The sequence below is a fragment of the Anabrus simplex genome, chromosome 4 (genome assembly GCF_040414725.1).
Source record: "Anabrus simplex isolate iqAnaSimp1 chromosome 4, ASM4041472v1, whole genome shotgun sequence".
NCBI lineage: Eukaryota > Metazoa > Arthropoda > Insecta > Orthoptera > Tettigoniidae > Anabrus > Anabrus simplex.
In genome coordinates, this window is record NC_090268.1 from 427,053,481 (window position 1) to 427,068,197 (window position 14,717).

General features: G+C 38.2%; 1 protein-coding gene across 1 annotated transcript in view; it reads left to right on the forward strand.

Annotated features, from left to right (window-relative positions):
* Positions 1 to 7,202: 7,202 nt before the first annotated feature.
* The window catches only part of LOC136872790 (uncharacterized), a 59,883-nt gene continuing 52,368 nt past the window's right edge, over positions 7,203 to 14,717 (forward strand). The window contains exons 1-2 of the mRNA XM_067146631.2: positions 7,203 to 7,256; positions 10,337 to 10,476. Of these exons, the coding sequence (XP_067002732.2) occupies positions 10,345 to 10,476 (132 nt within the window). The 5' untranslated portion in view covers positions 7,203 to 7,256; positions 10,337 to 10,344. The remainder of the gene's footprint in view (positions 7,257 to 10,336; positions 10,477 to 14,717) is intronic.

A 14,717-nucleotide genomic window follows, 5' to 3' on the forward strand; every position in this document is an offset into this window, starting at 1 on the left:
AATGCAGACGTAGACACCGGGGTAAATGAATGATGAAGTGAATTAATGATGAAACCACGTATATGATAGTTACTGTCGAAAATTCTGGTTGGTCGGCAGTAACAGATATATACATATATATTTTACTTGCTATGGCAAGTACCATAACTAAACAGTTGGGTGGACAGTACAAGTAATTAATTTTGATTCGAGTAATGGAAGTGCTGTTGAGCAATAAGCCGGATATTGGGTGACAGTAAGGTGTTTGATATGTTGGAAGGTCCATATTTATGATCATATAATGATACATGACGTTAGTTGCTGAAGAAAATGATGTTATTTGCTGAAGAAAAGTATAAAAGGGAATATGGTGAACATATTCTGTGATTTGACTGGAAATGAAGGTGTCCAGCATGATAGCTGAGATGTCAATGAATTTATGCAGAATAAAGTGGAAATGACTCCAGAATGAAAAATGTAGTGGGAAAATAAGCCAGTCAAAGATAATGTATGATTCAGGAGGACCAAATGATATTTGTACTATTTGAACTGTGACACAATATCGCGTACTGTAATAGAAATTATCATACATGTTTGAGTGAAATTTATAATATTAGGTTTGCAACACTGAACACCCAACTGAGCTGTTGTGAATGCTTGCTATATAGGGCTTGCTAGTAGGAACTACTTTCGTTGGTTACAACAGATGATTATTATTATTATTATTATTAAAAAAATTATATTTTTTTCCTTTTTCTTTTCTTTCTTGCCTCTTATTAGCAATCATTAAGTGCATTTTATTTGTCTTTACACGGTCAGAGTATTTCTATTGTGTGTGGACCACAGTAATAATTGTTCTGAGTTGTGGTACATTTTCAGCGATATATAAGTTAATCACTTGGACGCTGAAATAAACCAATATATTTGGTATGAGGATTTGTCAATGTACATTTTATGCATATATTAGCACTAACTTGTGCATTAGATTATTGTTTCTGGCTGTGTTATCTCGCGTGGTGTGCATAGTAGATTAATTTAGAATATATATTATATTTAAGTGGGAGAGTAGATTTTCTCCGGATTAATTTTAGGTAACTAGTAAAAGGACACTCACATCCATGAAAGGTAAAGTTTTAGATTCTTATACAGCAACAACCAAGGTTCATCGCTTGAGTTACATGTTACTGAATTAAAATTATTGTTTAGTGTACCCGGAAAGAGGATATTAAAATTATAAATTCCATTTGGGAAATCAGTAACAGTTTTATGCAGATCAAGGTTATTATTATTATTAAAGTTATAAAACTTGTTTTGGAAAAATGATGTTTACGCCTTTACACAGTGAATCAGGGATTTTGTTGAATTATAATATATCCTGGAGAATATTGTTTTATAGATGAAGAAAATTTTAGTAAGATCTATTAATAAAATTTAGACTACCAAGGGTATGTATTATGGTAATATGAATGTTCTAAGGTAACAGACACGAACACATTATGGTTTACAAATATAGTGGATTAATAGTAACTGTATTTCTATGCCAGGTTAAAATATTATTATTATTATTATTATTATTATTATTATTATTATTATTATTATTATTATTATTATTATTATTATTATTATTATTGGTTCTTATTATCTAATATCTTACCAGTGTAATTCATAGGCTATTTGTAAGGCCCAATGAGTATCATATTAATCATTTTGAGATAGTCAATTGTGGATTTAACGATTAATTCAATATTAACAATCTATATTTCTTTTATTTTATCTACGGTTTGGTTATCAACAGTATTGGATTTTGGTATTCAATTATTAACGTTCTTATGGATTTATTTATAGATAGCCAATATGAATATTCATTAAATTATATTATTGTTATTAATATTTTTATTATTATTATTATTATTATTGCAATATTATTATTATTTCATTGTGTTGCAAACTCATTTGATATTATGAGGTTGGAAGATTTGTAGTCATAATATAAATGTTTTATAATGGTCAGCTACGTAATTAATTAATTAATTTGATTAAAAATGTAATTAATTAAAAATAATTAATATTTTTTTTATTTTCAGTAACTTCTTGTATGTTTGTCAGAAACTTATATTTTCTATTTGGGGAGTTATTAATAACATTCCTGGACTATTGATTTACGGAGAAGCGCCATAGTATTTCAGTTATTTATTAATATTATTAGTATTACTATTTTATCACATTTTCATTTTGCTTTCCACAACTTTATACAGGCATTTGTGATACATTGTAGATATATTTCTGAATCCTTTTAAACAGTTTATAATGCATTTCAGTGATATCATAAATTTTTGTTAATTAATTAGTATCAATATTTTATTTATTTTAATATCTTAGAAGTATTTGTTATTATTATTTCGAGTGATGACAAATAGTATTCCGACTATTAACTTGTGTTTGCCACATTTAATTTCACTCACATTATTATTGTTATTATTATTATTATTATTATTATTACTATCAAATATTCTTATTGTTATTAATACTGTTATCTATTGATCCACTTGTTATATAAACGCTACTATCCTGGTAATGTATACAGTTACACTGATAACAAGAAATTTGGTGAACAGATTTGGAAATTATTATTATTTGATATAAAATTAAATAATTAATTATACTTTTTTATTAATTAACAAATGAAGCGGTCATGTGTGTTATTAAGAAAGATTTTAATTTGTATAGTCTCCTAATGTAACGTAATGCTGTTAGCAAAATTTATTTCACAATTTTATAAAAAAAAATATTTTCACTTTTTTTATTTCATCAATAAAAATTTTATATACACATTTAAATTCAAATCAGTCTGTGTCATAATTAACATAATGAGTAGTTTTCCCAATGCACTATCCCTATGCATCCCTATTGGACGACGGGGACTGATCGCGCCTGAGAAGAGGATCTCACACACCTTCGGTAAGTATTTTTTTTTTAGGGGCAGCCGAGGCAACATTTCAACATCCAGTAAATACCGAAGGAGCTCTGCAAGGGTGCAATACCTCAGTCACTTTCATTTTGTCAAAGCCAAGGAAGAGACTGAGACAGGTCAATGAAAGTAACAAGTTTATTCTAGCCCGTACCAGAAGACATAGTGCACTGTCAACACTAGGTCCCGCCAGCAAAGGCACGAAGAAAATCTATAACCACGTAAATTCTGTCCAACACGATCCAAGCGTGCCACATCTCCTAATATTCGTCTAGTCGGGAGTCATGGGGTTCGTGTCAGTCGAAAACCCTCTTCATACATATACCTGAAATATCCGGCAACCATGTTAATACCCCGCTATTAAATGACTGGCTTTTCTGTCTTTGCAAAGACTCCTAGTTCGAGTCTTGGGTAGGGCCCCACTGTCTTACAAAGACAGATGAACGCATTAACTACCGCCTTTACCATATCTTGAAAATCACCCTCTCACTTTAAATGATGGTTTTATTTACACCAAACTAACTAGCATTCCAAACGTAAAAGAAACCCATGAAAATTAAACCTACGTCTCACTCAACCCTGAAGAAGGTGCTGTATATTCACCATAAATTTACCCATGTACGAAAATATTTAGATGATTGATGCGGGCTGTGTTTCCTTACATTTTACAAATATTTTATAGCAGGTACTCACCCAAATCCCATTTGTGATGGCGCCGGACACAGACTGAACACTCCATTAGTTTAGCTCTCCATTTGGCAGATGATGATCACTGAAGTTACCACGAGTTCCATAACGCAGATGAGTCCCATATTAGCGATGTTTTATTTCTTCGATCAGCGCTGGCGTGATGTTTCTACTACATTAAAAAATTATGTAATCGTTAGCGATCACTCCCATAATCTCGATCGTGGCACTACCGTACTGAAAGTACCGTTCTGTTGAACGTGATGGACTTCGAACCCAGCAGTTTCAAGTCTCCTACTCCAAATTGTCCGTGCGTTTTATGATTTCGCTTGCACATATCGTTCCCTTGGAGAACAGTTGATAGCGCTCACAGCGAATTTATGGTCTGCAATGCCTATTTAGATAGTTTACATCAGAATACCAGTGGTGTACGTTCACGGGACGCTCGTACTCTCGTACGCTGGAAGTCATCCACGCTTCTGTGCGTTTAATTGTTTTATAGTAGATTTGACGCTGGACAGTTATTTTCTATACCCATTTTGAAGTGTTTTTTTCATAAACCATATTACTGGGCCAGCAATAATTACTTTAATTAGCAACACAAGTTTTACAAGCCAGTCCCTGCGTTTGAAAACAGCGGCATACGCCGGGAAATGCCAGCGTTTCCCTGCCTGCGTGCGATATGGCAAGGACGAATTCTCAGCTCACTTACGTGAACCCCTCACATACCACCAACCTCCCCCGATAGCAAGTAGTCTGGCCGGGTTTGCGCTCCGTGGTGCTGTTAAGCTTCTTTGTGTTAGTGTTTCAGCATGTTTGAATTTCCTTTCTTATGTTTATTTTCTTTGATAACCATGAGTGACATAGCTGAAATATAAGACTTGTCAAACACATAAAGGTCGAACCCTCTATCAAATTACATTTATGAAAAACGATTTGAGTTTAAGGCGAAACGGACTACTCCAAAATGAAATATTATCGAGCTTAACAAAAAGAAAACACGGCGATTTCAGTTACATAGTATGAGAGTTTCTCCTGGCTTACAGGTAGTTGTGAAACAAACAAAATATATTGCTACGTTCGCATCATGTTCGGTGAAAATCTTTAGAGTGGTGTACACAAGACAAATCTGATATAACTAACTTTACTAAAACAATCAGAGGTGCATTCATTAAATAAAGATAAATTTCAGCTTATCAGAACACACCGGATTGAGCATGTTTTTTTCAGAAGCTGCTCGTCTTCACGCAATAAAGCATAATGAACAGGTAACATAAAAAGACAAGTTCTTGGATGTATAATTCAAACAAGAATACATTTACATGGTCATCGAGAAGATGTTAAATCAAATAACACGAGTAATTATTTAGAACTTCTAAATTTACTTGCTCAGACTATTTACTGTCTGCATCAACATTCAAAAGGACTTCAGCAGATATTCAAAATGAAATGATTGAGGTCATAATTTCTGTTGTTACGGGAAAAATTTCATGGGTGTTATTTTGTTTCTCTCAAGGCCAGTGAAGACCATAGACATGTCTTGCAACAGCCATCTAAGTACTGTGTTCAACATGTGTTTCAAGCAACGTGTCGCAGGCTTGGTAGATATCATTCGTATGGTTTTGTAAGAGTGGAATACAGATAAAAATAAAGTCAAAAGCCAAACTCACGATGGTTGCTGGATGATTGCAGGCCATCAAAGGGGTGTACAAATTATTGTTTTGCCCTCACGTGAACTTTATTCACTGTCACGCACCCCAGCTCAATCTAGTGTTTTCGTTAGGTTCAAAACAATAAAATAAATACTGTACGTTTGTTTATTTCTGATTTAATGGCATTAAGAAGTTTTTCAGTGAGTCGTCCAAGCGCACTGTATTCAATATTTCAGTGAATTGTACGAAGTTTTAAAGGCAATAATCGGCGATGAATATTCTCACTGGGGCTATGTCACTACAAATCGTGCAAGGTTACTGATTAACTGAAGGTTGACACAAATGTTGTATGCCTATTTTGCGGTTACCAGGCATGCTTTAGTCAATTGTGCACTTTCTTTAAATATCTGCAGTCAGTAGTTAATATCAATGCTCGCCATAACGAAATTGTGTCAAACTGAATGTGAATGTATGTTGCAGCCATCCTAAAAATTCTAGGGCACCAGGGGCTACAAACTTGGGAGAGTGAGTTAGTGACCACGGTGCCCTTAGCTGAGTTTTGGCATTGCTTCCAATTACCTGTTTCAGGCTCCTCCCTTTTATTTATCCTCTCGACCCCGACGGCATTAAGCCTCGAGGCCTAGGGAGTTCTTCATTATCACGCCCTTCGTGGCCCTTGCCTTTCTTTGACCGATACCTTCATGTTTCGAAGCGTCGGATCCCTTTTCATTCCCTCCCTCTGATTTGTGAACACCAATCTATGCACAACATCGTTACACATACTGAATAATAAATGTGAGAAGTATCTCACTTCAATTCTAGCCACCAGGACGTGCTGAAGGGAAATAGAAATTTCAACAAAACTAAATTCTTTTTTGTTCGAATGGGGCTACTTTTGTTAAACGGTTCGGCTTTGATCTTTACCCAGTATTGTAGCATTTCCAAAACTAGGTATATTGTTATAATATAGTTGGGGAATTCACTTCAGAAATTTTTGCAAATATTTAGGTGCAATCTCTATATTCAAGGAATGAATTTGAGAGAAATCCTAAAAATATAAATACAACCCACTCTCAACCCTCCTATCGGAATTCCCTCGTCGGCACTTGTTATTGCGATCCTGACGGTACTGCATTTGAAAGAGGCCATACACATTCATACATATGTGTCCCTCCCTACACTACGACGGTGTATATAATTCGCAAAGATTTGATCCTTTACCAGATTCCTCACTTGTCGTATTTAGAAGAGATGGGTATTTCGGTGTAATTCCCCCCGCCACCCAAATACCTATAACCACCCCCAAGATAGGGTGAAGAATACGAAGATGGATCAACAAACGGTCCAGTTTCTAAAGTAACGACCAAAATATTTGTAAAATTCGAGAAAGAAATTATAATCGCTGGATATTAGTACTTTATACCCAAAACCCTCTTCACAGTGATTGCGTTTCTTGTCTTCTTTCTTACCTATATTTTTATTCTTCCGAGGGTCGACCACTACCTTCTTTCCTCTGTTAGAAGCCGGGTAATAAGTCATACCCTTTCCTGTAACACCCGGAAAGAATTCAGTCTAATTACAGGTCAGGCAGAGGTGACAGTTTCGAAATGAGAATGCCGATTTTGCATGGCAAACTGAAATTAATTCTCGTTACAATACTGGGGCAAGTACATAGAGCTGATAACTGGTGGTAGCCTTCACCTTCCACACCTTCAGAGGTTTTGATTCCCTGATCGGTATTACCCTTACTTCTCTCGTACTAGTTTATGGCAGAAAATGTATAGAAACTCGTGTGTCAAAAGATTAGCACACTATGACCTCTTTATCGAACGGCAGAGATAAGCAGTTCAACTAATAATGTTCTCTCTCGCGTGCTGCGGGGAATGTCCAAGACCCCCTGCCTGCAATATATAACATAAGACATTGCGGACATTTGTAATGTTGCGCTGTAACCATCACTCAGTTTCACGGTGAGTATTTATTTAACTAATTTTATATTTTGCCTTAATATTTACTTAACACTTCCATGGATAATATTATTGTCATAAATTTGTATTATGTAAGCAGGCCTAGCGAAATTATTTCGGCTAGATAAGGAACAGGTATGTCAGTACTTACATTAAAGACTTTTCTCGTATAGTGACGGAGTAAACTTCTCAGATGAGAAACTGAGTTATTTAATTCCACATACAAAACTGCTCTCATGATTTACAAAAGTATCCGGACACCTGTGTTTAACAGCAGTGGGGACTCTCGCTCTTTCAGGTATGTGGGATGAAAGGGAGCGAGTAAGTAGTTACAATGACTATTATCAGCACCATTAGTACTGTTACGTAGTCATGCGATTGCCAGTACCTCGGAAGCCCCTCCGATATTTTCTGGAAGGGATGAATGAGTCAGGTCGGGGACTTCCAGCCGGTCTAAGGGCATATGATGGAATCTGGTATGTCGGTGGAATTTCAGGAAGGAGGACACAGAACGTTCCTACTCTCGCCGCACTCCGAAGATTCTACAACTTTATCACCAGGTATATAAAAGCAGGTTCGTCATGAATAAATGTTGTTGAAATGTCGAGTGGATAGTGCCGGCCGCAGTTGAGTTGTCGATTGATAAGGGTTAAGTAGTTAGGTTTGTAGAACAGTCGCGTGCGTTGATTGTAATAATTATCGGCCTTGTCTGGAGTCGGGCTATTGTCAACAGACGTGTGTACGAGCCTGTCTGCATGCAACTGCTCAGTGAAGTGACTGGGACGTGCAAAGACAAGTGCAAAGCAGATCTATTTTTACGGAAGTTGGAGTTATCGCCACGTTATATGGAGTCGCATTTATGGAATGTAATGCCAGTACTAGATTTCAAAACATATTTAATCAGAGCATGTGGTTTCAGGGCAATGTGGAATGAGTGAGACACACTTCCCAAAATTTCACCCTATTCTACGGTTGTAAACCTATCTGACCCATGAATAGATGAGTTACGAAAAACAATCATAGGAAAAGCAATTTAGACCGTTAAATACGGTGACTTATGGTACAATCCGTTTGCCGATATGAAGCATTGTTTACCAGCAGTTAATCTGTAAATGAAGGTATGCAATATTTTAAACATGCATATACTTTCGTATGTCGATCGATATATATTCACTGATGTCAATTTGTAGCGATCGAGAAAGGGTGTGTCTGCTATTGTAGTCAGTACTCCCCACATCGACTTTGACTGGCAGTAGAAATGGGGTTCTTCTCCAACTCCTGTGTAACTGGTATTAGTAAGGAGGGCCTGCCATTGTAATGAATAATTCCCTTCTCGATTTGATTTGCAGAAGGCAAGGGAGAATGTAATTTTGTTCAAAATTCCCCTGCACGATTGTGTTCGAATGTAATCAAGTATGCCCGCCATTATAAACTAATGTAATCATCTAAAATGTGACAGGAATTAGGCGCACTGGCCTGCTATTTTAATGGAAACTCACCAGCTCAGTGCGACTGGCACTAAGCTGGCTGGCAGTAGGAAAATGGCCCTGTCATTATAATGATAACAGCACAACTCAATTTTGACTGGCAGTAGGGAAGTTGCCTGCCATTATAATGAAAAATCCTCAAATGTAATCTGTCTGGAAGTTGGAAAGGGGGCCTTCCATTATAATGTAAACTTCCCAAACCGATTGTGAGTGGCAGTAGGCAAGTGAGCCTGCTGTTATAATCACAACATTGCATCTCACAGTTTACAATAGAAACAATGTATGGAGACCTCCCCATGCAGTTTCTCGGATAACGCTAAGAGACATGCAATTAAAAAAAAATCTTGTTCACTGCATGTACAGGAATTTACGTCGATATCCGTGTACAGTGTAGAATACCATAGCGAAGCACGGGTACGTTTGCTAGTTTAAAGTATATGTCTTGTTCAGTAAAATAATACACAAATACACACTTTTCACCACAATAGCACTTTTTAGAAGCACAATTTCTCCCGAGTAACTAAACAATTGGCTGATACATTCAGAACTATTAATAAAATAGCGTCAGAGCTCTTTTCCTTTACATACTGTACATGATATTCTAATCTCTAAAAATACTTAATGGTTTGAAAAAAAATGTAACTGTCTAAACCACTAATAAGACTGATGAATTCAATTCTATAGATGTCTTGCGCTTCCTTCAGGTTTATATTACACACCATTAACATTTACTCTCGTAGAAACATGACCAGCTTTGGACAGATAACTAGCGTGAGATTTCTGGCTCTAACAAGAAAATATCCTCTACTTTATATTGTTCTCTTGGTCACAGACTATATGTCGATTGATGATGGCTTGTACTAAACACACGGAGAAATTATTGGCCAACAGTCCATGCAAGATAAACACCTGAAGTAAATTCCATAATGAATTTGCTTAACATTCGTGTAAACATATTTCTGCAAGGTAAAGAATTTGTTGGGCTTCAAATTTTAAAGCGCAGAGATACACCAGCGCTACTAAAGACGAGTTTAATATATAACATTCGAACTAAGACTACGATTCCTTCAAACAGGGAAAGTGGCTACTGGGAAATTTCACCCAAGGGTTATCATGTACAAGTTCAAATAAGATCATCCATACTAAGTAACAAATGAGGGGGATGGAGAGGATTTCTAAAGAACAACTTCTTTGTCACAAATAATGTAGGGTTATTCATAGGATGCCACAAGTCCCGTAAGAATGCTACCTCGCCTGAACCTGCCCCAGAGAATGCTGTCAGGTAGTTCCGTCCGTTCGGGTGACTTCTTCCTCTTTTTCTCATTATTTAGCGTATCCTCTGGATGATAAATCACATTGAACTCTAAAACGATTTCAAATAAATTGTTTACAAATGTTTAGAGTTAGCGAAATGACCTATTGTATTGCAAGGTAGCTTTAAAGCTATGGTATCTGCAAAATGCTGATCTCACTAATACCTACCTCTAGTACCATCACCAGCGTCCAGTTGAAAAACATCCACCTGACTGTCTGCCTTCTAGGATTTATGTTATATCCTGACCATTTCCAGTAAAACTATGTGGATGTTGTTTACAGGTATCACAATGCTGCTCTCTTTCGTTCTCGCTACCATGATTCTGGGATCTGAGGCCATCTCAGAACAGTGTGGCCGATCTCCAAGTTTGAAATTCTCCGTGTCCAGCTGGAGAAATGAGTCGGGTCATCGGCTTGTAGCGGTGAGTGAACAGTGATTCTGTTGGTTGGTGACTCTTGGTAAAATGTAGAGAAAATCTGGCTGTTAATAAAATGACAATGTTTGAGACTTGTTTAGAAATAAAGACAACACCTATAGTAATGAACACAACTCGGCTTTAGATACGAGCTCGACAGTTGTAAGTAATATTGAATGTGGAATCAGAAATATTATGAAGTAATTATACCTTACAAGCCTGTACAATGTACAAAGCAGGGAAGACTATTGGAGCTACCGACATGTGGAGTACAAAGTGGCGATTAGAGATTTTCAGAAACAAAATAAGTTTGTTGTTCTAGTCGCAGGGAAACGGCAAAACACACAGGTGCGCACACTTGGAGAAAACATTGAACCGTTTACTGAGATACTGGAAGACAAGGGCCATGGAAATAGATTTTAATGGCTTGTTAGAAGCTTAAATTTAAGAATTTCATTTTTAAGTCCGCACTTAACCGAGAGTAATAGATAAGTAAAATTAAAAATCCATCTTTTCAGTACAAATATTAAACTAAAAATGTTATAACATTTACTTGGAACTATCTTCAGCTAAATATGTTCTCATATTTGGTCATATTTGGTTGAGGATGACGCTCACCAGCGTCGAAACTAGTTCCAAGTAAATGTTATAAATTTTTTAGTGTAATATTAGTATTGAGAAGGTGGATTTTCACTTTTACTTATGTCTTGTTAGACGCTACCAGGAAAGTTTACACGCTGACCTGTAGAGGGAGGATGAGCACTTCTTCTACGTCCGATGAACAGTAGTGTCGTTCGATATTTCAGTAAAAAATTAGCCCTCAATTCAACATTAGACGTAAGAGCAATGTGAAAGTAATAAACAGGCAGCGCAAACTTCTGTGAGTGTCTTATGATCCGGAAATTTTGAGATGAACTGTGCCTACATTACGGAGAGTGCTTCGGCAGACATAAAAAGGGACTAGTCAGAATGGTGATAGTTATATTTATGACTAGCAAATGTATCCGTCCTTCGCTACGGTATTCTGCACTGTATTCGAATATTTTACATGCAGTAAATAAGATTGTTTTAAAATTGCATGTCTCTTAGCGTTATCCTAGAAATAGCATGGAGAAGTCCCCATACGCCGTTTCCAATGTAAACTGTTTGTTACGGATTTGTGATACACTGAAGAAAATGGAAATTGCAACACCCAGAAGGAGTGGTGCTACATTGCTGCAATTGAACATGCAGGCCGAGTGTTCGGTTTTGATTCGATTATTACACTTCCAGGTCCCTCTGACCACATGTTTGGACAACAATCAATACAGGATATGTCCACCACGAGCTGCAATACATTGATGAATTCGTCGAGGCATGGAGTCAATAAGGCCCTGGATCGCTTCCTGAGGAATTGTGGCCTATGCTTGCTGTACTGCACGGGTCAGTTGTTCCAGAGTTGTGGGTAGCTGAGGACGGTTGGCCAGTTGTCGACCCATCATGTCCCACACCTGCTCAATAGGACTGAGGTCTGGGGATCTGGCGGGTCATTCTAAGGTTGTGATGTCGTGGAGAGCTTCTCTGGAGATGCGTGCAGTGTGAACCCGGGCATTGTCCTGCTGAAACAATGTTCGCCATCATAGGGACAAACACTGGATTGAGTACCCTATCAACGTACTGTCGAGCAGTCATAGTGCCCTCAACAAGCACCAATTGTGATTTCACATTAAAGCCAATAGTTCCCCAGACCATAATGCTTGGTGTTGGCCCTGTGTGCCTCTCGACAATAAGATCTGGTCGGCCCCTCTCCCCGTTACGTCGGCGCACACGATTCCGGCGATCACTGCGGGCAAGACAGAAGCGCGATTCATCACTAAAGACGACCCTATGCCATTCGTCGACACACATCGATCTTTCTCGACACCAGGCTAGCCTTACACGTCGCTGTTGTGGGGTCAATGGAACACCTTCTGCAGGGACACGGGCTCGTAAGCCAGCAGCACGCAAGCGATTACCAACTGTTTGCTGTGTAAGGTTGGGTGCCACAGCTGCTCGAATTTGCGCTGCTGTTGCATAGGGTTCCATCCGGGCCATCCGAGTGATGCGGCGATCCTCTCTGACAGTTGTCTGTCGCGCTGGGCCTGTGCCAGGTCTACGAGTCTGGGTATCTTCATTTGACCACTGCTGCCATACACGTTGTGCCGTAGATGCCTGTCGGCCAACACGTGCAGCGACAGTCCTTAGCCCGCCAGTGCACGGGTCACAAAAAGTTACATGAGTAAACGGGTCGGGTCTCCCAGACCCATCATCATATTTCTTTTTTATAGTATGCTAATATATTTTTATTTTCAATATTCATTCCCTCCTATTCCGATAATATCATAAACACATTGCTGTCACAAAAACCTTTGATGATTAACACTTACTTAACATTTTACAAAGCAATTCTCTAACCACTGCAAATTTACACACAATATTGTATTTGATCACAAAATTCAGAACTTATCAAGTCAAAATTTATGAAATCGTCATAACCTAATCTTCACGATCCAGAATGTTCACTGGAACATTCAAATTTCAGCTTTACATTCATTGCACACAAATACGGAGGGTTCAAGATACATTTACTTTCTGCACAAACAGCACGAGTAGCGGGTCTTTTCTGACTCTACAGTACGCACGATTTCCTCTTTTATTTTCTGTATTTTCACGCCCTGATTCTGCCGTCAAGCCAGATATCCTTCTTACAGTATCGCGAATGCTCTTAGGAATATATCTTGAGACACCTCTTTCACTTATTTGTTCTTCAGTTAGAAGAAACAAGAGTTTCTTCAAATAAAATGATTCTGTTCCTTGCGTCTGGAGAGTTAGTGTTGTTGGCTCTGAATATTAAATATTCGTTAAAGCCTGTAATATTCAGCAACGCACAGAGGACGACCATTGTCCAACTTATGGTGTTTCGAGCCGTCCTTTCGTCTACACAGGCTACACCACCCTTACCTGAATTATAGAATGTGACTATTACAGGCTTCCTCTTTCCTTCTATACTTTCCTAGTTTTATCGTCGCTGTGCATCGACGAGAGGAAAACCATAGTAAATTTCATCATCTGATAATGGTTCCTCCAATAATGTGGCAACTCGTTCCATATCACGTGGATTGCTGACATCATAACACTCCTTTTTCTTAGACCTACAAAGAAACGAACTCATTAGCCTAGGTCAACCCATTTTCAGTGTCACCTCTGTACTTAAAACCCAAGGAACTAAGGTGAAAGACAGCCAGGTTAGCTAAACCACGGATATGGACAAGACGCTAAGTAATAATCACCATATAATCTTCTTTATGTACACGGTTAATATGGAAAGACTAAAATGTTTATGATTTAAAAAACTTACACGACTGCACGGGTTGGGTCTCACAGGCCCACAGAGCACTTTAACTTACCAATGCTCACGTACTAAAGCAATTACTTCCATGTTCGTCTGCAGGAATACTACACCGGTGATAAAAGGAAGGTAGCAGAAGCCGGAAGTATGCAGCTATCACCGTCTATCAGAAAATGTTGGAAATACAAGCGCATGGGTCTCACAGACCCAACCCGTGCATTGGCGGGTTAGCGATAATCCAGCCTCACACAGCCCAATTATCCGAGCCTTCTCAAACGGCGACAGTTGTTGATAGCGTGCTCTTCTCTGTCATCGAGACATGTTTGACGGGGAACACTGCAGTGCACAGACCGCAAGTCAACTACGCTACACCAGAGTCCGTATACTGGAGTTGATTCCTCCGCGACCTATCACGTGGGGAGACCTGTAGCAACAATCCAATGCGTCTGAAACTTTGATCGTTTACATACCTACATGGCATCGTTCCATACCTTGAAAATCAACACAAATGATCAATGCCTTCATGGTGTTCCAATTTTCATTTTCTTAAGTGTATAACGGCAGGCTCACTTGCCTAGTGCCATTCGCAATCGAGTTGGGAAGATTACATTATAATTACAGGCCCCATTGCCTACTGCGCGGTCACAATCGATTTGGGGAGTTTTCGTTACAATGGCAGCCCCTCTTGCCTACTTCCAGAGAGATAACATTTGAGGAGTCTTTATTATAATGGCAGGCAACTACCCTAATATCAGTCGAAATTGAGTTGTGCAGTTATCATTATAATGTCAGACCCCTTTTCCTACTGCCAGCCAGCTTACCGCCAGTCACACCAAGTTGGTGAGTTTCAATCAAATGCCAAATGCCAGTCACATTTTCG